Source organism: Heteronotia binoei, chromosome 11, assembly GCF_032191835.1.
Source record: "Heteronotia binoei isolate CCM8104 ecotype False Entrance Well chromosome 11, APGP_CSIRO_Hbin_v1, whole genome shotgun sequence".
In the NCBI taxonomy this organism is placed as follows: Eukaryota; Metazoa; Chordata; class Lepidosauria; order Squamata; family Gekkonidae; genus Heteronotia; species Heteronotia binoei.
Genome location: NC_083233.1, coordinates 49,502,452 through 49,529,284, shown reverse-complemented (window position 1 = coordinate 49,529,284; position 26,833 = coordinate 49,502,452). Strand labels below are relative to the sequence as shown.

Genomic DNA, 26,833 nt, shown 5'->3' with positions numbered 1-26,833 from the left:
TCTGGCTAAGGTGTGGTCCCAGGGCTCCAGAGAAAGCAAGCACCTAGCTAATCTCATCTTCTCAGCCTCCAGGAAATGCATAAAGTGAGAAAAGCCCTTCTCACCTCAAACTCTGTCCTCTCATCAAACTTCTGTCTTCAGCCAGTAACACCATTGAGTGTATCTATCTATATTTCCTGCCTACACCCTCTCTCCAACTCCTAATCCTCCTGTTCCACCCTCAATATTGATTACTCTCCTGTTCTCCTCTGAAGATTCTAGTCACCCTACCTGGTTTCATTCTTCTCCCAGCCCCTTTCTAGAAATGGGCTATCAACACCTATTAGGCATACCCATCACCCAACCTTCTGAGACTCTCTGTCTCAGCAAAACCTATCAACGTGTCCCTGCATACATTGTCTCACAACCCCATAACCTATTAATACATAATCTATTCATACATTTGTGCCTCAGGATATGTTTCTGCCTACTTAAGGAGGCACTCTGGATATGTTGTGTGTGTCCTGTCTCAATGCCTTCAGGCTCACACCCCCAGATTCTATTTGGGTACCTCTGCAGTAGAGCACTGGTCTTTCTGCTGTTCTTCTCCATGGAATTCTACTCCCTGGAAAGGTAACTACAAGCTCTTTTTCACCCCACAAATCTCATCCCCTATCCACTCAGCTAAAACCTATTCTCTGGTGCTCTTGTGTGTGCATGTGTTAGTTTAATCATGTGTGTATTTTTATTTTTAATATAATTCTTTCGTTATCATAATTGGTTTGGTTATTCCAAAAATCTTCCTCTCTGAATTATTACCAGTATACACTAGGTGGCATCTTGCTCCTAAAACTCTACCTGGGTCTTGCCTCTGCTAATTCCCCCCCTAAAAAGAGGAGACCCCACCCCAGAATTTCTGGTAACACTATGTGGAGGTCAAAGCATGTCTGGAGTGCACTGTAGAAATGGCCTCCTACTCACTGGCCAGTATGCTGGGAACTGGGCTGCCAAGTTCAACAAGCAGCAGAACGGAGATAAGAGAACTGCTGGCAAAACTCTGGTTTGGGAAATGGAAGGGGTGTGTGGAGGGAGGGAATGAAGTCCAGCATTTCTACGTCCCTACAGGAAATCTGACAATCAATTATGTCAGTATTGCTCTTCTTGGCCTCCCCCCTCCCCATTCCAGCATTGCACTCAAGTTCCAGACAAGCATTGTAACGGGTCAAATATCTCACCTTATTGAAGTGCTGCTCAGCTTTGATTGAGTTGCTCTCGTCAGCATAGAGAATAGATGCCTGGATGGCGTCATCCAGCTCATAGCCGAACAACAGCTTGTTCGCGATAGCCTGTAACCGAACAAGCTTAGCTGTTAAGAGGCATTTTGTGAGCAGGAGTATCTCTGAATACCAGATGCTGGTGAGTTGGGAGATAAACAACCAGGAAGGGCTATTTTCTTTCTTGTTTTACATGCAGGTTGGACATAGCTGGAAACACAAATCTTGATTCCATGCACTCGATGGGGATGGAATAGGGAGGATCACTTGAAGGAAGGCAGCAGTAACACCTGAAAGCAGCCAGGAAGCCCTTGGTTCTCTCACTGGTCAAACCCTTTTCTGTCTGGTATGGTGGTAATGGAAAAGTGACAGCTATCTGGAGATGAGGCTTGTGGGTTGGACAGAGGTCCTATTTCCTGTTCCTGGTCATGAACAAGTTGTGTAGGAGCCAAAGGCTTGTGGGTGGTGCATGTGGGTACCTGTGATCCCCTGTGACCTTACAAAAGGCCTGCAGATGTTTAAATGCTAGTGAAAATGGTGTCTATTTAAGCAGAACTTAATATAGTTTTTATATGGTATGATTTTAAAAAAACCTCGTCATCCTATATGGACCTATCGTTGTGGAATATTACTGGAAAAGTGGGTTACAGTTTTAAGTCAAAAAGTTTGGCACACAGCAGTTAATAGGGAAATTTTTTCCAAATGCAGATTCCAGGGGGCAGAAGAGAGACAAACTCACCAGGGCTACAGCAGGGGTGATGAGGGTCCCACCGGAGCCGCCAATCACCAGCTTGGACTGCCCCTTGCTGGAAATGAGGATGGCTGGTGACATGGAAGAGGGAGGCATCTCTCCTGCAAAAAACGGTGGCGGCGATGGCATTATCTACTTGCCCAATCACAAAATCATTTGGCATCAACTTGTTTTTTTAAAAGAAAGTGCAGTATACTGTACATAACATTTTGTCTATGAAATCCTGGAGACTGGCAGGGTGCTTAGATAAGGAACAGAATGCATAGAGAAATACATTCCTCTGCTACGAACAGTTCCCTTTTTGCCATCTGCCAATCTTTAAAATGTTTTGAGCCCTTCTTCTTGGTGGGAAAGATGACAAAATGATTCCCATTTGTGCAGCATGCTGCTCCAGGCTAGCAAATCAGAAGAAAATTCCTAGAGAGTTCAGTGTTCTAACACAACAATTCAGATTCACAAGGATGGCTGATCATTCCCTCAGAGTGGGAATTCCTTGAGAGAGAAGATGGAGCTTACCTGCAGAGATCTCTTTGCTCAATCGTTTCATGCAGAAGTCAGCAAGCTCATTATTTAAAATGATCCCAGTGCTCTGAGAATACACCATTGAGCCAAACCTGCATGTGAGAGAATAAGCGCAGAGCCGAGGGCATCAGCAAGAGGTACTGTTACACTACAACAAAACATCCAACAGGATTCACCAACACCGTACACCAGAATTGACCAAACTCCATTTGAGGCAAACAGCACACTAACGTCCAAACACGTGGGCTTTTAAAGTGGGGGCACAAGACAGCAGTCCCATGTATCTTCTCAACATTAGAAAAAAATGAAAAGAAAAGCAGCTGTGTGGTGCTCAGATTGAAAGTGGGGCCAAGAGGAGAGAAGGGGCATCTTAACCCCTTTTCTCTCTGCCATTTGTCTACTCAAAATTCTCTTTCTCAACAGGACCTAACTATATATTACAAAGTCCTCATGTCCCTGATGTGTCTGTCCCAGTCCTGCCAACCTGAGATGCTCTGGAAGCCTCAAGAAGATGTAGGAATTGTGAGGCTTGGTCAGGATGGGGGAGTTATCTACTGCTTTAACTCCACAACTTGACTCTTCCTCATAGCACTGTCCAGGCTGCCCATTCTGCAACTGTACCCATTTTCCACCTTGCTGTGCCTTTCCCTCTGCAGGCCATCTCGGTTCACCCTGAAGCAATGCTCCTGGCTCCTGGATTTTGCTGCTAACATCCACAGAGCCATGAATTCAGAGCTGAATAGAGACAGGAATCAATGCAGTGTAAGCCACAGGCCAGAATCCCCTGTCAGCAAGATGGCAGTTGCCTGGGTACCCTGGATGGGGTTAGCTCCCTGGAAGGCTTTTTGTCAGAAACAAGCCACAATGGAACTGTCTGAACCCCTTGTTTTTGCACTGTGTAGCAATCTACGAAAGGCTGTTTTCATAATCTTCTTTTATGCTATTGTGTCACAAAAGCAAGTGAGCAAAGAGGTTGGAGATTCTTGGCCAGATCTCTCAGCTCTTTAAGATATCATTTGATAGCAGCCAACATGTGTGCGTGGGACAGAGAGGGTGGATTGAGGCAGTAGCACTCAGGGAGGGAGAGGGGAACCTTGTCTCTCCAGCACCACTTTCCTTGATGTAAATTTCCCACCCAGAAACTGAAACTTGCCCCAGTAAGGAAAATTGTCACATAGGAATGGAGGGGTTATTTCAGAAAAATGGAATGAAGGGAAAAGGCAGACACCCTCTTTCCTAGCACTGTAGCACCACCTATCTTGCTCCCTGCCCCCAAATCCATGGCTGCAATTAAAAGAAATCTGAAGAGAGAAAATCTGACTAAGACTCTTCAGCATCTTGTCTCGTCTAGCCCTTAGCTGCTTCCCACTTACGGGTGGTTGATGGTGCTGGTGACTGAAACAGCGCTGCCATCTTCAGCAAGGACAGAAACATGAGAGGTGCCAAAACCCATTGTTCCTGCTTGGGTGAGGTTGTAATGGGTGGCAGCATGGTCCCCTCTCTCGTCGATTTGCGCCCTGACACGGTTAGCAAAGGAATCCGATATCAGCTCACTAATAACATCCTAAAAACAGAGTGGGTTCTCAATCAACCAACCTCCAAAGTGCTAAACTCACAGCCATATAGTTGTAAGCAAGCTTCGCCCACCTCCTTTATATGGGAAAATGTAGGATCTTCCACTTTTGTTTTCTGGCCATTAGCAAACTTCAGAGTCTCCGCAATATAGTGGTAAGCCTCAGCCTTCTCACTGGGTGTATTCATGGTCGCCTTGGTGAAGTTGAATCCTGAATAAGAAGCAATAACTGGGGATGAGTGGGAAGAAATAGCTCCTGAAAATGCTCCAAAACCTCCAAACTAAAATGAGTGGAACCATTTTGCAGTGCTAAAAAGCAAGGCCAGGTGAATTAACAATGTGGGACAGACAAAAAAAAAACATTGGAGTCAGCTTTTAAAAGAATTGATTGCCTCCTGATGGATGACCTGGACTGGCCGCAGCACTGTTGAGATGTCTAAGTGCAGAGAAAAGCAGGAAGAATGCTAGAAAGGAGGGCAGAGAAAAGACTAAAAGTAGTCAGTAATGTATCTAGCATCAAGTATGAGATCACTCCAGTTTCAATAAGGCCTGGAGGAAATTACTCAATATCAGCCTAGGGGGGAAATCAAAGGATTATTGGAGGCTCAAACTAGACACTGTATCTTACTTGTTGTGTCTGGCGTTCATCCTGGAAAGGACAGCACAGTGCACCTGTGGGTGGTGCCTGGAAGGGACGAACGCAGCCCGCCTATGACGATCAGTGGCAGGAAGTTTAACTGGCCAGGATTGGATCTGACCAGGAAGAAGGTTGTTCCGGGAAATGTATATAACAGGGGATCCAGCCCCGCCATGTTGTCTTTGTGATGTACTCACTAATAAAGCATGTTGCAATCTGAACGTCTCCAACTTCAGTACATTATGCTGGCGATGAAGGTGGGATACCAGTGAGCAGCAAGCAGCCTCCAGCCGCCCGCAAGCCCTGCGATCCAAGCTCTAGTGCTTCCGCGGTCGAGGTCATGGCTACTGCTCCCAGACAATCCCTACCGGCATTCGACATCACCCGGCTCGACTTATGGGAATCATGGGTGGACTAGATCAACTACTACAAGAGCTGCACAAAATGGAGGCAGCGGCAGAGAAGGCGCTTCTCCTAAGTTCATGCGGGGTGGAGACCATCCAGCTGATGAAGCGACTCATCGCGCCGACCACCCTCACTTGGGCAACCTACGACCAGCTGGTCAAGGCGATGATGAACCACATGGCGCCACAGCCGTCTTTTCTCACACACAGGCACGCGTTCTACATGAGACAGCAAAGACTTGCTGAGTCTGCCACCGAGTATCTTGCAGAGCTCCATAGATTAGCCCTGAGATGCAATTTCATGGGGGACCTGGAAGAGATCCTGCTGGACCGTTTCGCGGTTGGTGTCCGAGAGGAGAAAATGTGCCGAAAGTTGCTAGCATACGAGGACAAAGACATCGACCTCGCGAAAGCGCTCCGACAGGCAACCGCCTTTGAACAGATGCACACAAGCCTTTCTGCGAACCAGGCCGCCGTTGCCTTGATCTCGAACGGCTCCAATGAGGAAGGGGCACATCAGCTTCACTACCATCCACAAAGCAGGCTGAAAACACCAAACCGACCACAGGCAGCGGAGAAGCTGAGCACCAAGTGTGCCAGCTGTGGGGACCCACACGAGCGTTAAGACTGCCCCTACTGTAACGTGAGCTGTGGAAAAGTGGGCCACATCGCCCGAGCTTACAGGGCCAGACCCAACAGGAGGCCCAGTCTGCACACCACAACTCGACACACGCACACACAATGGCCACAAACAGCATCCAGGTAATGAACTTGCCCCAGGACACCCCCGACAAGGTCAAAGTTCAGGTCTTGATCGAGGGGGAGGGGTCCCTGCCTGATGGAATTGGACACAGGATCCTCCATCTCCATTATTTTGGAGGAGACCTTCAGTAAATTCTGCCCCCAAACTGGCCGGCCCTGCGGCCCGTGAAGTTCATATTGTGGGATTTTCAAAAGAATCCAGTGCAGATCATGGGGTGGACCAGAGTTCGGGTGGAGTTCAAAAGTTTTAAAGGGGCCCTGGACATTCTTGTGGTGAAGCACCGGCTCACCACCCTATTGGGTTTGGCTTGGTTTAAGCCCCTGGGCATCAAAATTGTAGGGGTGGACCACATACAGGCCCACAATTTCAACCAAGTGTGCCGGGAGTTCCTGGAAGTATTCAATGGGGCTCTGGGAACATACTTATCGCATTGCAGCTGGACTCCACGGTTAGGCCCTTAAGGCTGAAGGCTCGGTGGATTCCATTTGCCCTTAAGCCAAAAATCGAAGCCAAACTGGACTGCCTCTTGGCTCAGGGAGTGATTCCCTTCCAGGAAGCCCCACCAAACAATGCGCACATCCACAAACCTATTGCCCGTTCACCACACCCCCTCCAGCCTAGAAAAAAGCAGCTCTCCAGCAGCCCTGGCCTCACTCAATGCACAGCAGCCAAGAAGGTCAGAGTGCCTGCTCCGGCTGCAACGCCACTGAGGATGTTCTCCGCAGCCGAAAATGAAAAGTCTGGAAGAAAAACTTTCTCCAGTAGAACACGGCACTTGAGCCCGAAAGATTCTACAAACCCTAATGATGTTACCAGCCTTGAAAACCTGAAATCTTTGATACTTGTGTATTCTCAGACTAAAAAGATCTCATACTGGAATCAGGCATGTGAATATGCACATATGTGTACCCCCCTGCATCCACGGCAACAGCTCACAGACTCTTTTCCCCCTGCATGTATTAATCCACAAAGCAGACTTGGTGGGGCAGAAATTCCTTGCCTGTTATGGTGGATGATGGTGTTTTGCTTGTAAACGGGGCTGGGTTTCAATGAGTGTGTTGTGGAAACAGCAGACACCTTCAGCACCTGTGTGCTTAATTAGGAACTATTTATAGGAACAATCTGGAAGATCCGGGAGGGGGGGGCGGGATTTAGTTTGTTACCAACCCCCTCCCCCTTATTTCCCATAACATTAGTTTCATGTCCATCCTGTTGATGTTCAGTGCAGCACCACTGCCATAAAAGGTGGACTAAAACAAATGTCCATTGGAAACAATGGGGAGGGGCTATCTGAAGTCTCACTGGATATAATGAAAGCCACTAGACTTCAACAGGCTTGACTGAAACACAGTGAAATATTGTAAAGGTGCAAATAAATCAAGGAATGAATAATGTGAAATAGCAGAATCGAATGACAGCCCCAAGAGTGGGATAGCTACATCTGGGAATAGAATGATGGCTCCTAGGAATAGCACGAGTACCCCAGATCTGGAATGAGTATCCCCAGGAAATGAATGTGTGCTCAGATCTGAGCTGGTTCTTCTTTGAACTGGATGGCCACCTAGAGGTGAATGATGGTCCCTGTGAGGTGAATGAATGCCTTAGATCTGGAATAACAGTTCCTGGGGGCGTGGATGTTGTCTGACATAGGTCTGGGGTACTTGGAAGTGTAATTATGTCCCTTGGTGCTGAGGCTTAGTTGGCTGGGACCTGTGGAAGAGCTTGTTCTGCCATTAACCCCCACTGTCTAACTCTCTTCCTCAAGAAATGAGACTGGTACTCTCTCAGCTTAACTGGTCAGGCTTAACTGAACCACAAGACTTTGCACTTCTAGAAGGCTCTGGCTGTTTTTATTCCTGTGTGTGTTTGGTTTTAGGATTCACCTCCCCAATACTGTTTTATCTGATTGTTCTTCATACGCTGCCTTAGGCATTTTTGGATGGAGTGTTGGTGGTTTCATAGAAATGAAATAAATACATCTGCAACCTAGTATAAAACAAGTTGAGCATGTAAATTCTTTAACAGCACCTCAACACATGTTAGGACACACTTCTAAAGAAACAATTCGTTCAATCCTTCTTCATGGCACACAGTCATTTTTAAAGACAGCAGCCACAGCAACCAAACAAAACCCTGTCCTTCCAGAAAACACAAATTGGAGATGGAGCCTAGCTGTAGAAAACTGTTCTTACAAGTCCATTCCAGCCACCCAAATATAATGTTTTGGGAACTGCAGATGCCTCTGTTTAATAATTTCTGCTTCTTAGAAGTGTCTGGAAGATCCAATACAACCCAGAGACTTATCCTATTCCTGCATGTCTTTGTGGCCATACTCCTCCCTATCTCCTTTAGGTGGAAAGCAGCAACTGGCTGCTCCTTTGCCTTTTGCGACTTCACATAACACCCCCTTCCCTCATTTTCACATGCCCAAAGCATTCATTTTCTATTGATTGATATGATGCTTGCTGTACACTTCTGTGCAAGTCCAGACCATCAGAAGCAAAGATGAACAGTAAATTGGCCCATGCTGCAAATCTAAACTGATTGCATACAATTCAAACTCACCAATTAGTAATAAATGGAAGATGGATTTTAAAAGGAAAGTCAAGAGGCAACTGTCACTAAACATCAAATTCTAACCCACAAGTGGTTTCTCTAAAAATATTGCTCTCCCCCCACCCCGCTCCTGAACAGGCTATAATTTTTATAACCTCTAGCCAGTTCCCCAGCCTGAGAACAGCTGGGTAGAGTATCTTTTTCAGATCAAACAGCTGTACAAGAAGGGCCCAGAGGGCTCCAGTTTCACCCATTTACCTTTCAGCATGTTAAGGATGAAGAAGAGAATGGGCCCTGCAGCGGGTCGGGGGGCAGAATACACGATGTATTCACCCAGTGAAATATTCAAGGGTTTCACAACTTCAGCCTGATAATCCTTGAGATCATCCATTGTCAAAATGCCATCTGGTAGATGAGATGATAGAGAAAAAGTCATGAAACAGCAAGCATGTTATTGCTGGAACCCTTTCCCCTGCCACTAACTCAGACATAACTCTCTGGCTATTTTCCCTGTTGAGGTAAGTAAGGGTTGAATATCCCCCTACATGGCATCATCTCCCTCACCCACCCCCACCACTATTTAATGTTTTAGAATAGAGAGAGGTCTGTTTGTTCCCAGATCTTCTCCCCCTGCTGTGTGTAGTTTGGCTCTCATACAACAATCAACTAATTTATTTTCAGTCAACAGCATTTATTACAGATTAACTCTCCACCAGCTCTGTCATGAAGGTTAAAGAGAGATCTCTCACTCACCGATGAAGGCTAGGGTTTTTTAGCTCGGAGAAACCACAACTGAGCGGTGACATGATAGATGTTTACAAACTTATGCATGGCATAGATAAGGTAGAGAACGTACTTTTCTCCCTCACAATACAAGAACTGGTGGGCACTCAATGAAATTAATGAGCAGTAAGCTTAGAACAGATAAAAGGAAGTACTTCTTTATCCAAAGAATAATTAACACATGGAATTCACTGCTGCAAGAAGCGGCACAAGCACAGACAGCTCCTAGAGGGGACTGGATAAACATATGGAGATGAGGTCCATCACTGGCTATTAGCCACCTGGTGCAGATGGAACACTCTGTCTGTGGCAGTGATACTCAGTATTTTTGGTGCTTAGGGGAATCACAGAGGGAGGGCTTCTGGAGTTGTGGACTTCCTGATGGCACCTGGATTTTGGGCCACTGACCTGATCCAACATGGCTTCTCTTATGTTCTTATAGACTGTCCCTTTCATTGACTAATAAAATTCCCAGTGAGCCACTGCTCTGGACAGCTACCATGCTGCTGGCAGTGTCATGGTGGTTTGGCCACAGCAATGACAACATGAGAGCCTACACCCACTCCCATTGTGGTCACATTCTCAGGTTGTTCCAGGGTTATGGTATATCCTGATCCACCCTCTGCTTTCATTATATTCTGCTGAATGGTAGGATTCTAAATAAGTCGGGGGGGGGGGGTTAATAATACAGCATAATTTATTCATTGGTGGTTTACTGGTTTTTCCTTATAGCAATGTGTGGCAAATAATGTATTGTCTGATATAATTTGCACTTTAGAAATAGAATATAAATTTGAACAAAAAGCCACAAGTAAACAGTGTTTGTAAGTATTGTTTAGTAGTATTCATGGTAGTACTTCTGTATTTCATTTATCCCATAATTCCTAATTATACACAAAACTGCTTGGTAGGGCAGCAGGGGGGAAATTTATAAAAAATTGCAGAAGCATTGACAGGAGCAAACCTGGATGTGACATCATGTTGTCAATGCAACACTCTTGCATTTACCGAAAAATTCTATGGAAACTGTCCCATGTCCCTGTCCCCCAAACTCCTACGGAGCACTATCCATGAGCTGGCAAATCTACTAATTTTCCACGTCACTGCACTTTCTCCCATTTTGGCAAGATCCTTTTATAGCTCTTCATAACCAGACTTCTGGGGCCTCAACTGAAAAGGCCTTGCTTTTCCACCTATTGAGTTAAAACAGCATAGCTTTAATATCAATTGACACTTTAAGCTATTAACTTTATGCTTGCCATCACTTCTCAAGAAGTCGTTCTCAAAAAGATTCAAGGCGACTGAGTCTTACCTGTATGCCAAACAGCAATGAGGTGGAATAATGTGCATTCCTGCACTCAATGTGAAAGATTTCACTTATTTGAACCTTAGGGTGAGGAGCCAGAAACAAAGAGGAAGGAAGAGCTGGAGGCAGAAACATAAGAAAAGCAACATAGCTTGCGAGGAGACATCTAAGTTGCCTACCTTCTTTCTTCACATCTTTTACCAACATCTCTGCTGTCTTCCCTGTATAAAATTCCTCAGCTCCATTTTCTGCCACTGCTTTCAGAGTTTTTATTAGTGCTGGCCATTGAAGGGTCTGTCCTTCTTGCATGATATTACCTTCATTAAAAAACAGTTTGCTGAAAGAGAAAGGATGCTCATTACCCCCATCAGCTTCCCATTCCAGACCCTAACAACAGAATCTGCAACAAGGTTGGTTTAGCAGACTCACATATTTGTAGCTGTACATGTGCAGATAGCAGGGTCCTCCCAAAGCCTGAAACCAAGGAAAACTTAACAACTTCTGTACTGATGTGACTGCATGCCACCCCTTCAGGTCACGTCTCTCTGATGCGGCTGCAATGAAATTGCAGCTAAAAGTCTCTTCAAAGTCAACAGCTTGCAGTTTGTTCAGTGGCACCAGATGTGATCAACTTTCACTGAATTATGTATAAACAGAAATGTCTTACACTGAACCAGGGTACTGGTCTATTTTCACTGTTATCTCAGGCACAGAAGGGTCCTTCCTAACACTAGTTACTCCAAACCCTTTTTAAGAGAAAGGAGGGGATTGAACTTGGGACCTTCTGCATGCAAAGCTACCCCAGTTGTGTCTTGCATGCATTCATATTCTCTCTGCAGAGGGGCAAATGTGTACATGGCACTAGTTTTTAGGTCATAGCTAATTTTTAACAGGATTAATATTATGCATGGAATGAGGACTGGAACCAAGGATCAGTACAGTAAGAGCCACATGCTCTGAAGATGCAAGTAAAGGACTCTTATAGCCAAAAAACCCCATGCAGTGCTAGGTGTCCATTACAATATCTGCATATATGGGTGGAGCCATATGTATTGAGGCTGTGCTTCTGGGAAAGGGAATGTTTTAATTTTCACCTACCATGTGCCATTTCCCTCATCAGAATTGCCCTCTCTCCTGATTGTTTTTAAGTGACAAAAGGTGGGGGGGAGAAAATATTGCAGTGTGCTTTCTTTTTTTTTCCGTCCTGGAGCCCAAAGAAGTCTAGGGGAGGAACATTTCCAGTAGGACTATGCCCACCACAACCTTCCCTATTGTGGCAGCACCAATTCAGATTTCTTGTTACTATGACTGCATTTGCAGTTAAGTGCACAGTTGGGATGTCATCATGGATCCCCAGCAGGGTTGGTCCTATTACTAGGCAAATTGGGCAATTGCCTAGGGGGTTGGCCTTCTGGGAGTGCTGAATTGGACGCCCCCATGTGACTTGGTGACGTTACCAGTGCAGGGGGAGGCGCCAGAAGTTAGTCTTGCCTAGGGTACCAGACAATCTAGGGCCAGCCCTGATCTCCAGCATCACACATGGTTGGAATCTTACAGCAAAGTGAGTACTGAAGGACTGTGAATTGGGATTAAGAGCCATGCCATAGGCCAGATTGAATCCATGGGCTGCCAATTGCATATTATAATACATCTCCTAGTTGAGGGACATCAAGCAAAGACAGTTGCCATCAGGGAATCAGATGTCTGAATTACTGCCATTCCCAAGGCCCTGGCAATGAAAGATCTAAACATTTCCATCTTGGGGGCACCATCTATGTGGCTATTTTTAATGGGATTATCTTACCCTAAAGAAGAGTTTTTCAAAGGTCCCTGTAAGGGCTGGTAGGTGAGAAATAAACTCAGAATCTTTGGTATCTTGATTCCAGACTCAAGGAGCTTGATAGTGGGTTTAAACAGTGTCTTCCATGGCAATTTTCCGTAGCGCTTGTGAGCTTCTTCGTACCCACGAAGTTCCCCAGGAACTGCAATCCACTGGGCTCCTGCCACATGCATGTTTAACATTATATCATCAGTCATATTGCAGTAGTTTCCTCTAACCTAAACTTAAGAGATAACATGTTCATATACTGTTCAATACATTCAGACAACTCTCTGGTTCTTATGGATGGTTCCCTAACCTTTTTGACCCTGTAGGCATCTTTTGGAATTTTGACACATGGTGGTGGGCGCAACTACAAAATGGTTGCTGCAGGAGGCGGAGCTGGCCACATGAGGAAATCCAAGGGAAGGAAACAAGAGGGCTAATTTCAAAACACATTGAGAAACAGGATTGACAGAGAATAAAGCTTACCATGGTGGCAGCTGCACCGGAAACATTACTTTAATCTGTGCAGCCAAACTGATTTCGAGTGACCAATTGGAAGCTCTGCTAGGCAAGAGCCCCCTACACCAAACCCACTTTCTAAAAACAGTTTCTGGGATGTTGGGGACCCCTACCCTAACTTTCTGCCAGCAGTCAGATTCAGGTGAGTAGCTGTGTTGATCAGAAGCAGCAAACAAAGTTTGAGACCAGTTTTATTCAAGGTATAAGCTTTTGTGTGCAAACACACTTCTTCTGATACCTGCACACAAAAGCTTATACCTTGAATAAAAATGTGTTGGTCGTAAAGGTGCCGCTGGACCCAAGCTCTGTTCTATGCCAGTCTCTAAGGAAATCCGAGAGTCCTAGTTGTCATTCAAAAGTAGACTAAACCTTTGTGACTAGAAGTTTGGGACCAGATCTTGTAGTCTGAGCCTGAGGAAAAGGCATTTCTGGTTGTGTCCCTTTCAGTTATAAGAAGAAAAAGAGCACTGCTCTGTGGCTGAGTTTCTACTCGTATATACGAAATTATAGGCTGTTTAGGCCGTGTAATACCAGTGGCACAAAGAATGCTCCCCTCTGAGCACACTGGCCTGTGCCAATTTTCTGTCTTGATTCCAGCGGAGTAGCTGTGCCTGTGTATTGCAGCAAAACAAAACAGAAGCCCAGTGGTACCCGAGGCAATTTTAAGCATGAAAGAATTCATCAACAATCAGTAAAGGGCTATGGTATGATACAATACATTATGAACAGGGCCTCTTTTTAAAAGCTTTAATAGATTGTTATTAACAGGTGGCCCTGATCACACTGGAAGGTGGATATAAATCTTCTAAAACAATAAATGTTGCATCACACTATTACTGCTTCACAGTTCAGACTGCCTCATCCTTAATTAGTTTATTTGCCCTACTTAATTGCACTTTCTGCTTATCTTCACCAATGTGAGAGAGGCTAGAACCTTTGACCTCTCTTATCATCCCTAAGGTTCAAGACTCCAACGCAGAGATTCACACCTGATTAATGATACCAGGCCTCACTTCACTCGGTTCCTCCCTCTTTTCCCTTCCTTCTGTAATCTACCATATATCAATGACAAAAATAATTTCCTTTCTTTCCACTGCATCCGAGGAAATGAGCTCTGACTCACCAAAGCTCACACTGGAATAAATGTTGTCGACTTTAAGGCAGGGGTGTCAAACTCATATGTTATGAGGGCCAGATCTGACATAAATGAGGCCTTCTCAGGTCAGGCCATGTTGGGCTGGGCCATACGTGTAAGATTAGGTAGCAGAGATATAAACTTTATGAAAGATACAAACACAATTAAAGTTTTTTTAAAAAAACCCTTAAAACATGCTTAAAACATTAGCACTTGTTCGTCTTAAAGGTGCTTTCTTTGTATCTCTCCCATGGGATCCAGGGAAATGAGCAAAGGAAGCTCTGGCTCTTTCCTTTCTTCCCCAGGGGACCAGGAGGGGAGGAGTCTCAGCCAATAGAAGGAAGAAAGGCTTGGCTCAGTAGCTCTGCGTGGGATTGAGAGAGCTTGGCAAAACAAGCTCCACCTCCTCCCCAAAGGAGGAGTCTCAGCCAATGGAGAAAATATATGTTTTGCTCGGTAGCTCCTGTGCGATTGAGCAAGCCTTGCAAAGCAAGCTGTTATGCAGAAGGAAGCAAGAGAGAGGGATAAGGAAGCAGGTGACAGACAGTTGCTTGGGGGCCTGATAGGTGCCCTCTAGGGGCCTTATTCGGTCCCTGGGCTGCATGTTTGACACCCCTAGTTTAAGGCGTCACCGGACTTTCAGTTTTCAGTCTACCAATGATTAGTAATTTTCAGGGAGTTGTTAGAATCTTGTCTAGTGAGCAGTGAGGCTCCCACCAAGCATTCCGACCCCACCCCTGTTTATATAAAGGAATATGCTCCAGACCACATTGTTACCTGGCATGAAACTGGGTCGACACTGATCCAGCAAATCGCTCGAAATGGCTTGTGGGGCTCTCTCACGCGCATTAATCACCTCCACCTTTCCTGGAAATACAAAGGGGGTGGCCGTGATTGCTGTTGGGGAAATTGGGAGACAGGGGAAGAGGATTGACCCCTTCCTTCCTGTAACAGTGACTCAATTCAGACTGCTTAAAGAAAATATTGGGAGACTGAATCACAGATTCCTGCCTAATAGATAATTTGACTCTCAGAACAAGTTTGCTCCTTGGAAGCTGTATGCAATACTCCTGACTCCTGGAGTCCAGGCACCCTGCTGAAGGAGGAGACAGACACTGTAGGGGGCCTGACAGACTTCCCCGAGTTTTTAGCCAGACATGCTACAGTTCACCTTTCTCCTCATACACGTTGTTTCCAAGAAATACATTACATTTGTATAGACTACAAATATCAGAATTACAAATATCGTATCACCTTACTGTGGGAAGCAACAATACCTTTTAATCAGGACCAAATAAAAATTACAGACCTGCAAAATCAAGTTTTCAAGCTTTCCCACACTCCATCAGAATGATAAAAAAACAACAGAGACAGACAGAAAACAAAGTTCTGGAATGCTGGCAGAGTCAACAGTGTATAGCTTTTGATGCAAGAGGTGCTGGAGACAACAACAGAAACAACACAAACCTCTTTGTCTCCTGATTGCAACCTTTACCACCTATTTGCTGAGCATCTCCCTGTACAGAAGAGACTGGTCTGACCTTACCTGTGGATGCATTAAAGATGGTAAAGATGACACCTCCCCCTAATCCCATGCTCTGGGGGTTCAGGACAGAGGTGCAGATCAAGGCAGCAATGGCCGCATCAACAGCTGAGCCTCCATGCTGCAAGATATCTCTGTTGGACACAAGGAGGAGAATTTAGAATTCAACATGCCAACGAATAGGAAGAGGTAATTTTTCATTCAAATAATACACATGTGACATGTAGGCCATCAATGGAGAGACTGTTTCCACATATGCAAAGCTGCAATAATTCTGGTTCCTTCTCATCAATGGCCATGTGCTACCAGATATAAGAACAAAAGAGAAGCCATGATGGATCAGGTCAGTGGCCCATCCAACACTCTGTGTTGCATAGTGGTCAAAACCAAGGTGTCATACGGAAGTCCAGTAGTGGGGCCACGACTCCTGAAGCCCTCCCACTATGGCCCCCAAGCATAAAAATACAAAAATACAGAACATCACTGCTCCAGAATGTTCCATCTATATCTTGTGGTTAATAGCCACTGATGGATCGCCACTTCATATGTTTAGCCAATCACCTCTTGAAGCTGTCTATGCTTGTGGCTGCCAGCCACCATTTTGTGTGGCAGTGAATTCCACATGTTAATTACTCTTTGGGTGAAGAAGCACTTCCTTTTATCTGTTCTAAACCTACTGCTCATCAATTTCATTGACTGCTCGCAAGTTCTTGACTTGTTTATTTATTATTTATTATTTATTTATTACATTTGATTTATATCCCGCCCTCTCCACAAGTGGACTCAGGGCGGCTCACAGTATCTACACAATTAAACCAGTACAATATATAAAACCATAATTTAACATTTTCAGTTTAAAAAACATATTACAGTTAAAAATTATTAAAACCATTTTAAAGTGCTGAATCCCTACATTATAGCGGCATTAGAATTCCAAACAGTGATCACCGGCGTTCTGTGTGATGTCCGGTGGCAGCCATCTTCGTCAAGCATCGAAGGCCTGCTTGAACAACTCGGTCTTACAGGCCCTGCGGAACGCAGACAGATCCCGCAGGGCCCGTATTGCTTCTGGAAGAGCATTCCAGAGCTCTGGTGCTGCCACCGAAAAAGCCCTAGATCTTGTCACGCATAGCCTGGCTTCTTTTGGTCCGGGGACCGAGAGTAGGTTTTTTGCCCCTGAACGCAGTGCTCTCTGGGGGATATGCGGAGAAAGGCGGTCCCGTAGATATGCAGGTCCCTGACCATAAAGGGCTTTAAAGGTCAATACCAACACCTTGAAGCGAACTCGGAACACAACAGGTAGCCAGTGCAGCTCTTTCAGCACTGGCTGAATGTGCTCCCATCATGGCAGCCTCATCAACAGCCGTGCCGCAGCATTCCGCACCAGCTGTAGTCTCCGGGTTTGCGCCAAGGGTAGCCCCATATAGAGAGCATTACAGTAATCTATTCTTGAGGTGACCATAGCATGGATTACCATCGCTAAATCGTTGTGCTCCAGAAAAGGAGCCAGCTGCCGTGCCCGCCGAAGATGAAAAAAGGCAGATCTAACAGTGGCTGCTACCTGGGCCTCCATTGTAAGGGAGGACTCAAGGAGCACGCCTAAACTCCTGGCCTTAGGGACCGGTGTTAATGGCACCCCGTCAAGAGTCGGCAGATGGATCTCTCCCCTTGGACCACCCCGACTCAGGTAGAGAACCTCCGTCTTTGTCGGATTCAGTTTCAGTCAACTCAGCCTGAGCCAAGATGCCACGGCTTGTAGAGCCAGGTCTAGATTTTCCGGGGTACAGTCAGACTGGCTGCCCATCAATAGATAAAGCTGGGTGAGAAAAGGAGAAAAGTATTTTTCTCTACCTTCTCTATCCCATGCATAATTTTGTGAACCTCTATCATGTCACCTCTCAGTTGGCCATTTCTCCAAATTAGAGTCCTAACCTCTTTAACCTTTATTTATAGGGAAAGTGTCCTATTGCCTTAATAATTTTAGTTGTCCTTTTTTCAATGCTATAATTATAATACCTTTTTGAGGTGCGGTGACCAGAACTGTACTTCAAATGAGCACACCATAAATTTAAACAAGGGCGTTATGATACTGGCTGATTTGTTTTCAATTCCCTTCCTAATTGTCCTCTAACAATCAGTCACACACTGAGTTGACATCTCCAGTGAGTTATCTACCATGCTTCCAAGATCTTTCTCCTTGTCAGTTACCACCAGTTTGGACTCTATCATCATGTATTCATAGCTGGGATTTTTGACTCCAATGTGCATTACTTTGCACTTGCCCACATTGAACTTCATTCAACACGTTAACACCCACTCATCCAGTCTTGACAGATCCCTCTGGAGTGCCTCACAGTTCTCCCAGATTTTTACTGCCCTGAACAACTTAGTGTCATCCTCAAACTTAGCCACTTCAGGGCTTACTCTCAACTCCAAATCATTAATGAACAAGACCGAGTACCAAGCCCAGCAGTATCCCACTGCTTTCCACCTTCCATTGTGAAAACTGCGCATTTATCACACTTTGTTTCCTGATAATTTACCAATTTTTAATCCACTAGAGGATTTGTCCTCTCTTATCCCATGACTTTTAGTTAGAAGCCTTTGATGAGGAAACTTTATCAAAAGCTTTGTGGAAAACAACATCTATTGGGTCACCCTTGTTCACATGCTTCACATCCCTCAAAGAACTCTAAAAGGTTAGTGAGACAAGATCTTCCCTTACAGAATCCATGCTGATTCTTCCTCAATAGCTTTTGTTCATCAATTGTCTACTGATTTTGTCTTTAATAACAGATTCCACCAACTTACCCAGTATCAATGTTAGACTGATTGGCCTGTAATTTCTTGGCTTTCCCCTGGAACTGAAGCACAGAAATAACGAGGTCCACACATTGCTATGCTGAAACGAATTTTACTTTGATATCAAGGCAGAACTTAGCCAGCCATCGGCCCAATATGACTAAGTTAAAAGTTATTCTCATTCAGACCGTTTTTATCACACCCCAAAACAAGCAGGCAGGCCCCCAAGCTTATCTAACTCAACATGTCCCACCTTCCTGTAACTTCTAGTATTTTTCCATACGTCCTGTCTCCATGCGTTATCAGCTCTTGCAAGAAGCTTCTCTGAGGCCTCTTTGTTATCTACTTTACAACCTTGAATCTGCACCCACTGAGACTATCTGGCCTCTAATGGACAGTTGCTTCAAACATTGCATCAGACATTCTCTTCTGAAGGCATAAACATGCTTTTATTCATTATTATAGGGGTATTCATTAATTATTCCGGGGTCCCCCTTCAGAAACCTTTTTAAAGATGGGGGTTGCATTAGCTACCTTCCAGTCCTTGGAAAAGGAGGGAGATTTTAGTGATAGATTAAATATTTTTGCCATTTAGTCTTGGACCCACCCAAGGAATGTCTCTGGCAACAGCCACCAGAAAATTTCATGCAGCACAACGGGCTATTCTGACAATTCTGTGTGCAGTAATTGTTTTTTTAAAAGGCAAATTCTGTACTAGGGAACATAAGGAAAGAGACTGAAACCTAAAAGCAACCGATATTATAATACTCGTGCATACATCTGCAGTTTGGCCACACTTGGCATACTGGTTCTATCTATCAAAAATGATATTGTAGCACTTGAAAAAGTACAGAAAGGCAAAACAAGAATGAATAAGGGGACTGACCAAATTCATAGAGGATATAATTTGCTGCTAGGTGGTAACAACATGGAAGGGCTATTGCCTTCTTGCTCTGCATGTATGTTTCCAAAAGCCCCTGGTTGGCCACTGTGGCAAACAGGATGCTGATCTAGGCAGACCTTTCATTTCATCCAGCAGGGCTCTTCTGATGTTCTTATATAATGACACACAATGGAGTCACCTGATAAGGCATTTTCTTGGAGGAAGCTCCTTGGTGGAAACAGCAGGAGAACAATCAAAGGAAATGAGAAATGGCCCAAAAGGACAAAATGTTTTAAAACAGAGACATTATTTGCAAGTGCTCACTGAGTGTTACCATCACAGTCATTTTAAGTTTTTCATATAGACTCGTGCCAGTCATTCGACTGTTTGTTCTGTTCCTCTTTATAAAAACCTATTTGAAAGATCCTATCTAACTAACCTATCAGCACTGTAATGAGCCTGGCATGGGGAGGTGAGTCTGTCCTATATGCTCGGCCTCTGATCATGTGGCACAAGACAAAAAGGATTGTAATGTTTTTGTGAAAACAACAGAGCCTAGGAGACTCCTTCCTTAGCAAGAACTTCTCTCACAAACATTTAGATATCCCTTCAGCTAACTTGCATATAGCAGTGGTGCGATTTTGTGGGTTGCTTTGCTGTGAGGTAAGAATCTAAGATGGCGGATACATGCAGCCTGCCAGGTTAGTAATCTTCTGGAGAGAGGATTCTCATCTGCCTTCAAAAGACTGAACAATTCACATTAAAAAGAAAAGGCAGTTTCAGATGTTACCATACTTAGAAGCCCACAGTTGGCATCTTATGCCAGGTGGTGGCAAAAAATTATACTACAGCTTTCTACCACTACTCAGCCAACATTGGGGGAGACCTCCCAAAAGGGTGCAGGACTGCAACTATTGGCTGTTTTTTGCTGCCACCAGGATTTTCCCCTCCAGTCCCTGCCCTGTCAATGCCATGATCTCCTACCTCCTTTGGCAGCAGTAATTCTTCCTTCTCACCAAAAGTCAGAGGGCAACGTTATGGCTGTCAATTGCTCTGCAGGTGAGCAAGCGAGTGCCAACAGCAATTAAGAGCAGACTGGCCACTGACACAGCTGTAGCAAGCAGCAGGATCCCTGCTTCCTCCCTCTCTCTATGGGAGCAGTGGCTCATCATTCACTCAGCAAGGTTAGGAGGGGTCACTGTCAGACATCTGCCTCAAGGGATCCCAGTGCTTGAAGCTGATTCCAGTACCACAGCCTGCCCAAGTTTGAACTCTGCATCTAAGGCAGTCGACAAATCTCAGAAGGTTATACAGGAAAAGAAACAAGACAACCAGAAACAAAGCAGACATTCCAGCACTGAAAGAAGGTCACGTGGGACATCTTTGGAGGAGACCACTTTGCCAAGACTGAAAAGGCACTGCTGGTTTCTTGAAAAGCATAACTGCTCCCATCTGGGAAAGACAACATTGTGTAAGTCTTGAAGAACTGATGGCTCATCATGATGCGCATCATAAGCAAGCAGCTCTGTCATTTTCAAGGGATTATCAAGGGATACAGGTCGTATCCCAGTGGCCAAACTAGTCTTGCAGGGCATATGGCCACACCAGATTAAGGACAGCTGTTTTTAGTACTCTGGCTTCACACTTTATGGAATCTTGCCTGGTTCTTGCAAACTGGCTCCAGGAGCTGCCATTTCTGTGCCTGGTGTTTACAAACTTTTGACTAGTATGATGATGTCACTTAATCTATCTAAACAGCCTGGAGAACATTGAAAACATCTGGACAAAATCATTTCAAACTCTGTGGCATCCTGTAGTAGAATACCTTGTTGACAAGGAAATATTACCAACAAACCCATATTATGCTAAATTGATTTTCTTCTGATGTTAACAGTGAATTTTTTTGTTGTTGTTCTATATCATACATAATGTGATGTATAATTGTCATCATATGTAAAACCCCTACTGGTTTTCTGTATTGTTATCTATTATTTGTTCAATTTTGAATCTTAATTTGTAAATTGAAAAAAAACACCATCTGGACAACTTGACAATGAAATATATATCATTTTCCTTGAGTTTACCCGACTGGAAGAAGCATGGAAGGAAATTGATCAATGAGGTTGGGAATGACAAAAAGATTACTGCTCCTCTGCAATCTATTAATGTCTTGGAAGGGACAATGATCAGGTTTCAACCTTCCATACATAACAGGCATTATCACTGTAGTGGGGAAAGGGGTGTGCTTGTACAACATCTGGAGTCTCTGGCTGCTCAGCAAAAAACACTGGACCAGAACCATCACTACATTTGCCTCCTGGCACTTAGTCATGGAACTTACTAGTGGAGATGCCAGCCTGGGATTGGTCCTGAGTGGTGCTCAGGACCTGGTCTGAGAAATGTAAGCATCCTTGGGACTTGTACAGAACAGTGACTGCAGTGTTATTAGGTTTACTTGTTATGTACATGGACAGTTACACAAAAGTCCCGTGCAGCCCCATTTAATTTTGGTAGAGGAGATTTCACAAAAATGGAAAGATTTATCAAAAAAAATTAAAGAGAGGCTAAAATCTCTTCAAGATTCTTATTATTTTAGTCCACAGTAACTGAAATTCAGAAACAATAATATCAAAAATTCCTACCTCTTACAAATATTAAGCACTTCAGCCTCTGTAACTTCAGGCTTTTCCGCATTCTCATTTTCCTTGCTTTTAAATTTTTGCTTCTTCGAGGGGAGGGGAATCCTGCTCTGTATGTGTTTTGCTCCCTCTAGTGGTGGATCTGATATCACTCTGGTTTATGTCTAGTATAAAAAATTTGAAGTTTAAATCTGCAGGGAGATATGCTAGACACAAACTGGTGCAACAGCAAATTGACACTAGAGGGAGCAAAACAAGTGTGGAAAATGAAAATGTGGGAAAGCTTTTTCCTACTGTATCTGCTGCTGCCTAACAATTGGGAGGTCTCACTCGCATCCTGAGTGAACTAGTTGCTCTGAAGATTGGATCTTGTTTTGAAAAAGAAATTGACTTTTTTAAAACCCAGCCTCTCTTTGTAACATCCCCTCAAACCTTTCTGTTGTGCATCTAAATTAACCGGATGGATTGCTATGCCAGTGCACCTGATTAAGTGAGCTCTGAGTCACAAAAGCTTCTGCTGGAATATATATATAGTCCTTGAGGTGCCTTTGGGCTCCTGTTTTATTGTATTGCTGCACACTGATAGGGCTACCCTTCTGCATGATCACATATTAGGAAAGATACCACTAAATCTAAGATGTCAAAATGGCTAATAAGCAGCATCAAGAAAGCCATAAAGGGCAAGAATTTTTTATTTCAAAAGCAAAAGCCCTGCACAAATGAAGACAAAAAACAAAGAACACCAGGTCTGCCAGACAAATGGTGGAAATGGCTGTTAAAAACCGGGTTACTGATTACATAGTAGAAGACATCATATAGTTTGAATTTCAAAAAGTTTTTTTTTAAAGCCCCTCATTAAAACTTCTGTGTACATTTGGCAACCATGGGCTAAGAAGATGGATACTATCATGGATTAGTAATTGGATAAACAACAGGAAGCAGAGGGTAGAATAGAAACGATAGTTCTCACAGTTGAAGGAAATAAGAAATGCAGTCTCTTGGGGATCTGTCTCAGCTCCTGTAACTATATGTGTTCATCTGGAATCAGAAACGAGCTGCAAAGCAGCCAAGATTGAAGATGACAAATAATTATTCAGGAGGATAACCCCAAAAGGTTATGAAAATCCCAAAAAGAACTCTCCAAACTGCTAAATGGGTAACTACATGGAAAATGAGGGGGGGGGGGTTGTGTATACACATGTATTTTTATTCAACACCACAGAAAAACAAACATAAAATGGAATTGTATACATACAAAATAATCATTCTTAAATATATGTATACATATATCCTCAGAAACCAATAGACAAATTATAACCAAATATTTCGATCTAAAACCAAAAGGCCTGCCCAAAACTAACCATATTTACAATAGTAACAGAAATTTATAACTCTCACATTTCAAGAGCGAATTTACATAGCAAGGATCCCGTGCATTATCTTGTAAACCTCTATCATGTCACCCCGCAGTCGACGTTTCTCCAAGCTAAAGAGCCCCAAGTGTTTCAACCTTTCTTCATAGGGAAAGTGTTCCAGCCCTTTAATCATTCTAGTTGCCCTTTTCTGGACATTCTCCAATGCTATAATATCCTTTTTGAGGTGCGGCGACCAGAACTGCACACAGTACTCCAAATGAGACCGCACCATCGATTTATACAGGGGCATTATGATACTGGCTGATTTGTTTTCAATTCCCTTCCTAATAATTCCCAGCATGGCGTTGGCCTTTTTTATTGCAAACGCGCACTGTCTTGACATTTTCAGTGAGTTATCTACCACGACCCCAAGATCTCTCTCTTGGTCAGTCTCTGCCAGTTCACACCCCATCAACTTGTATTTGTAGCTGGGATTCTTGGCCCCAATGTGCATTACTTTGCACTTGGCCACATTGAACCGCATCTGCCACGTTGACGCCCACTCACCCAGCCTCAACAGATCCCTTTGGAGTTCCTCACAATCCTCTCTGGTTCTCACCACCCTGAACAATTTAGTGTCATCCGCAAACTTGGCCACTTCACTGCTCACTCCCAACTCTAAATCATTTATGAACAAGTTAAAGAGCATGGGACCCAGTACCGAGCCCTGCGGCACCCCACTGCTTACCGTCCTCCACTGCGAAGACTGCCCATTTATACTCACTCTCTGCTTCCTATTACTCAGCCAGTTTTTGATCCACAAGAGGACCTGTCCTTTTACTCCATGACTCTCAAGCTTTCTAAGGAGCCTTTGATGAGGAACTTTATCAAAAGCTTTCTGGAAGTCAAGGTAAACAACATCTATTGGGTCTCCTTTGTCCACATGTTTGTTCACCCCCTCAAAGAAATGTAACAGGTTAGTGAGGCAAGATCTTCCCTTACAGAACCCATGCTGAGTCTTCCTCAATAACCCGTGTTCATCAATGTGCCTACTCATTCTATCCTTGATAATGGTTTCTACCAACTTTCCCGGTATTGAAGTCAGACTGACTGGCCTGTAATTTCCCGGATCTCATCTGGAACCCTTTTTAAAGATGTGGGTGACATTTGCTACCTTCCAGTCCTCAGGAATGGAGGCAGATTTCAATGAAAGATTACAGATTTTTGTTAGAAGACCCACAAGTTCAACTTTGAGTTCTTTCAGAACTCTCGGATGTATGCCATCCGGACCCGGTGACTTATTAGTTTTTAATTCATCTAACAGTTGTAGGACCTCCTCTTTTGTCACCTCAATCTGACTTAGGTCTTTCAACACCCCTTCCAAAATTAGTGGTTCTGGGGCGGGCAAAAAGTTCTCATCTTCCACAGTGAAGACGGAGGCAAAAAATGCATTCAGCTTCTCAGCCATTTCCCTACCCTCCTTCAGTAATCCTTTTACCCCATGGTCATCCAAGGACCCCACTGCCTCCCTGGCTGGTTTCCTGCTTCTAATATATTTGAAGAAATTTTTATTGTTGGTCTTCATGTTTTTTGCAATTTGCTCCTCATAGTCCCTTTTGGTCTGCCTGATGACAGTCTTGCATTTGATTTGCCACAGCCTGTGTTCCCTTTTATTAATCTCACTTGGACTGGTTTTCCACCGCTTAAAGGAGTCCTTCTTACCTTTTACAGCTTCCATACTTTGTTTGTTAACCATGCAGGCCTTTTCTTATGCCTGTTTGTGCCTTTCCTAACTTGTGGTATGTATTTTATCTGAGCTTCTAGGATTATAGTTTTAAATAGTCTCCAAGCTTCCCCAAGGGTTTTGACCGTATTTACCTTTCCTTTCAGTTTCCTCCTCACATGCCTCCTCATCTCAGAGAATTTATCCCTTTTAAAGTTAAACGTGGTTGTGGCGGTCTTTTGGGGCAACTCCCTATTTATACAAACGGTGAAATCAATAACATTATGGTCACTGCTCCCAAGTGGCGCAATCACTTTTACATCTCTCACCAAGTCTTGGGCATTACTTAGGACCAAATCCAGGATCGCCCCACCCCTGGTAGGTTCTGAGACCATCTGCTCCATAGCACAGTCATTGAGAGCATCAAGAAACTCAATCTCTTTTGACCAGAACACATATTGACCCAATCAATCTGCGGGTAGTTAAAATCACCTATTATGACACAGTTTTTACGTTTAGCCGCTATCTTTAAGCCTTCCATCATATTATAATCGTCCTCTCTCTTTTGATTTGGTGGGCGATAACAAACTCCCATAGTTAAATTTCCTTTTGGGCCCTCTATTTCAACCCAAAGCATTTTAAAAAGGGAATCTAATTCTCTGACCTCAGTCTTACTGGACTGTATATCCTCTCTGACATACAGAGCCACCCCACCTCCAACCCTTCCCTCCCTCTCCTTCCGATATAACTTATATCCAGGAATCACCGTGTCCCACTGATTCTCCTCATTCCACCAAGTTTCTGAAATTCCCACAATGTCTATGTTTTCTCCCAACACTAAACATTCCAATTCACCAAAGCTTCAGAAAAGCTGTGGTCTCTTTTGGAATTTGATAGCAACATCTAAAGAAAGCTGGTGCCACAGGAAAAAAAATGTTTCCTTTGCTATAAGTAAGCCTTGGACTCTATCACTCATGTGTCAGATTTAGAAAATGAAGTGTTCTGAAATTGCAATACCATTTAGAACTCAATGGTCCTCATTTTTTCTCCCCACCCATTCTAGAATTGACTTACTATACATACACAATGTATGTTTATTTCTCCAGTACAGGTAGGGCTCTGATATCTACAAAAATAATTGGGGACTTTTGCCAGCCAGAATGTCTGGAAGTAAATCATAGTAAAAACCAAAGTACAAGCAATTCCGAACAAAAATTTGTGGAAATGGGGGGGTCAGACTGAATTTGAAGCACTATTAGAAAACAGGTGTCATTGCTTCCCCCAGCACCTTATTACCTTGGTGCTTATGTTGTGTTGACAGTTACCAGCCTACATGCTGTTGTGTGCTTTCGCTGCCAATGTCTGAACTACTGTTTACTGTGTTGCCCCTGATTTTGTAATACCTGTCTTTATGATGCTGTTTTAATTGTTGTAGGCTGTCCTGAACCTGCATTCAGAATAGCCCCCAACAGTGATGATACACCAAGCAGAACTGTACAACTCCAGCTTCCCCGGGGAGATAGTAAGGACAAAAGATCTCTTAGTCATATACTCTTTTTTAGTTTGCCAACATAAACATTAGAAACGTCTCCTCACACAACTCAGCTACAGCCAAAACCAGTCCATAACCCTGGCTCCTGCCATATCCTCCTTACCCAGGAATCCTCCTTTATATCCTAGGAGAAAGTGAGTATGTCAGCCATAATCTTAAATTTCTTCCAACCTTTTAATTTTATTTCTCAAGAAAAAAAATAGGTTGCATGTTGAAGAAGCAAAAATAAATAACGGGTTAAGTTAAGTGCTGTAAAAAGATCTATTTTGTTTAAGAATTAAAACGTAAAGAAATGAAGTGAAGAACCTA

At 44.0% G+C, this 26,833-nt stretch overlaps 1 protein-coding gene across 1 annotated transcript in view; it reads right to left on the bottom strand.

Moving 5' to 3' along the window:
• GGT5 (gamma-glutamyltransferase 5) overlaps positions 1–26,833 on the bottom strand; it is a 44,382-nt gene that overhangs the window by 1,335 nt on the left and 16,214 nt on the right. Inside the window, exons 2-11 of the mRNA XM_060249442.1 lie at positions 15,574–15,704; positions 14,805–14,894; positions 12,353–12,548; positions 10,728–10,885; positions 8,718–8,864; positions 4,174–4,310; positions 3,900–4,090; positions 2,521–2,618; positions 1,993–2,105; positions 1,215–1,325 (exon numbers count right to left, since the gene is read on the bottom strand). Of these exons, the coding sequence (XP_060105425.1) occupies positions 1,215–1,325; positions 1,993–2,105; positions 2,521–2,618; positions 3,900–4,090; positions 4,174–4,310; positions 8,718–8,864; positions 10,728–10,885; positions 12,353–12,548; positions 14,805–14,894; positions 15,574–15,704 (1,372 nt within the window). The remainder of the gene's footprint in view (positions 1–1,214; positions 1,326–1,992; positions 2,106–2,520; positions 2,619–3,899; positions 4,091–4,173; positions 4,311–8,717; positions 8,865–10,727; positions 10,886–12,352; positions 12,549–14,804; positions 14,895–15,573; positions 15,705–26,833) is intronic.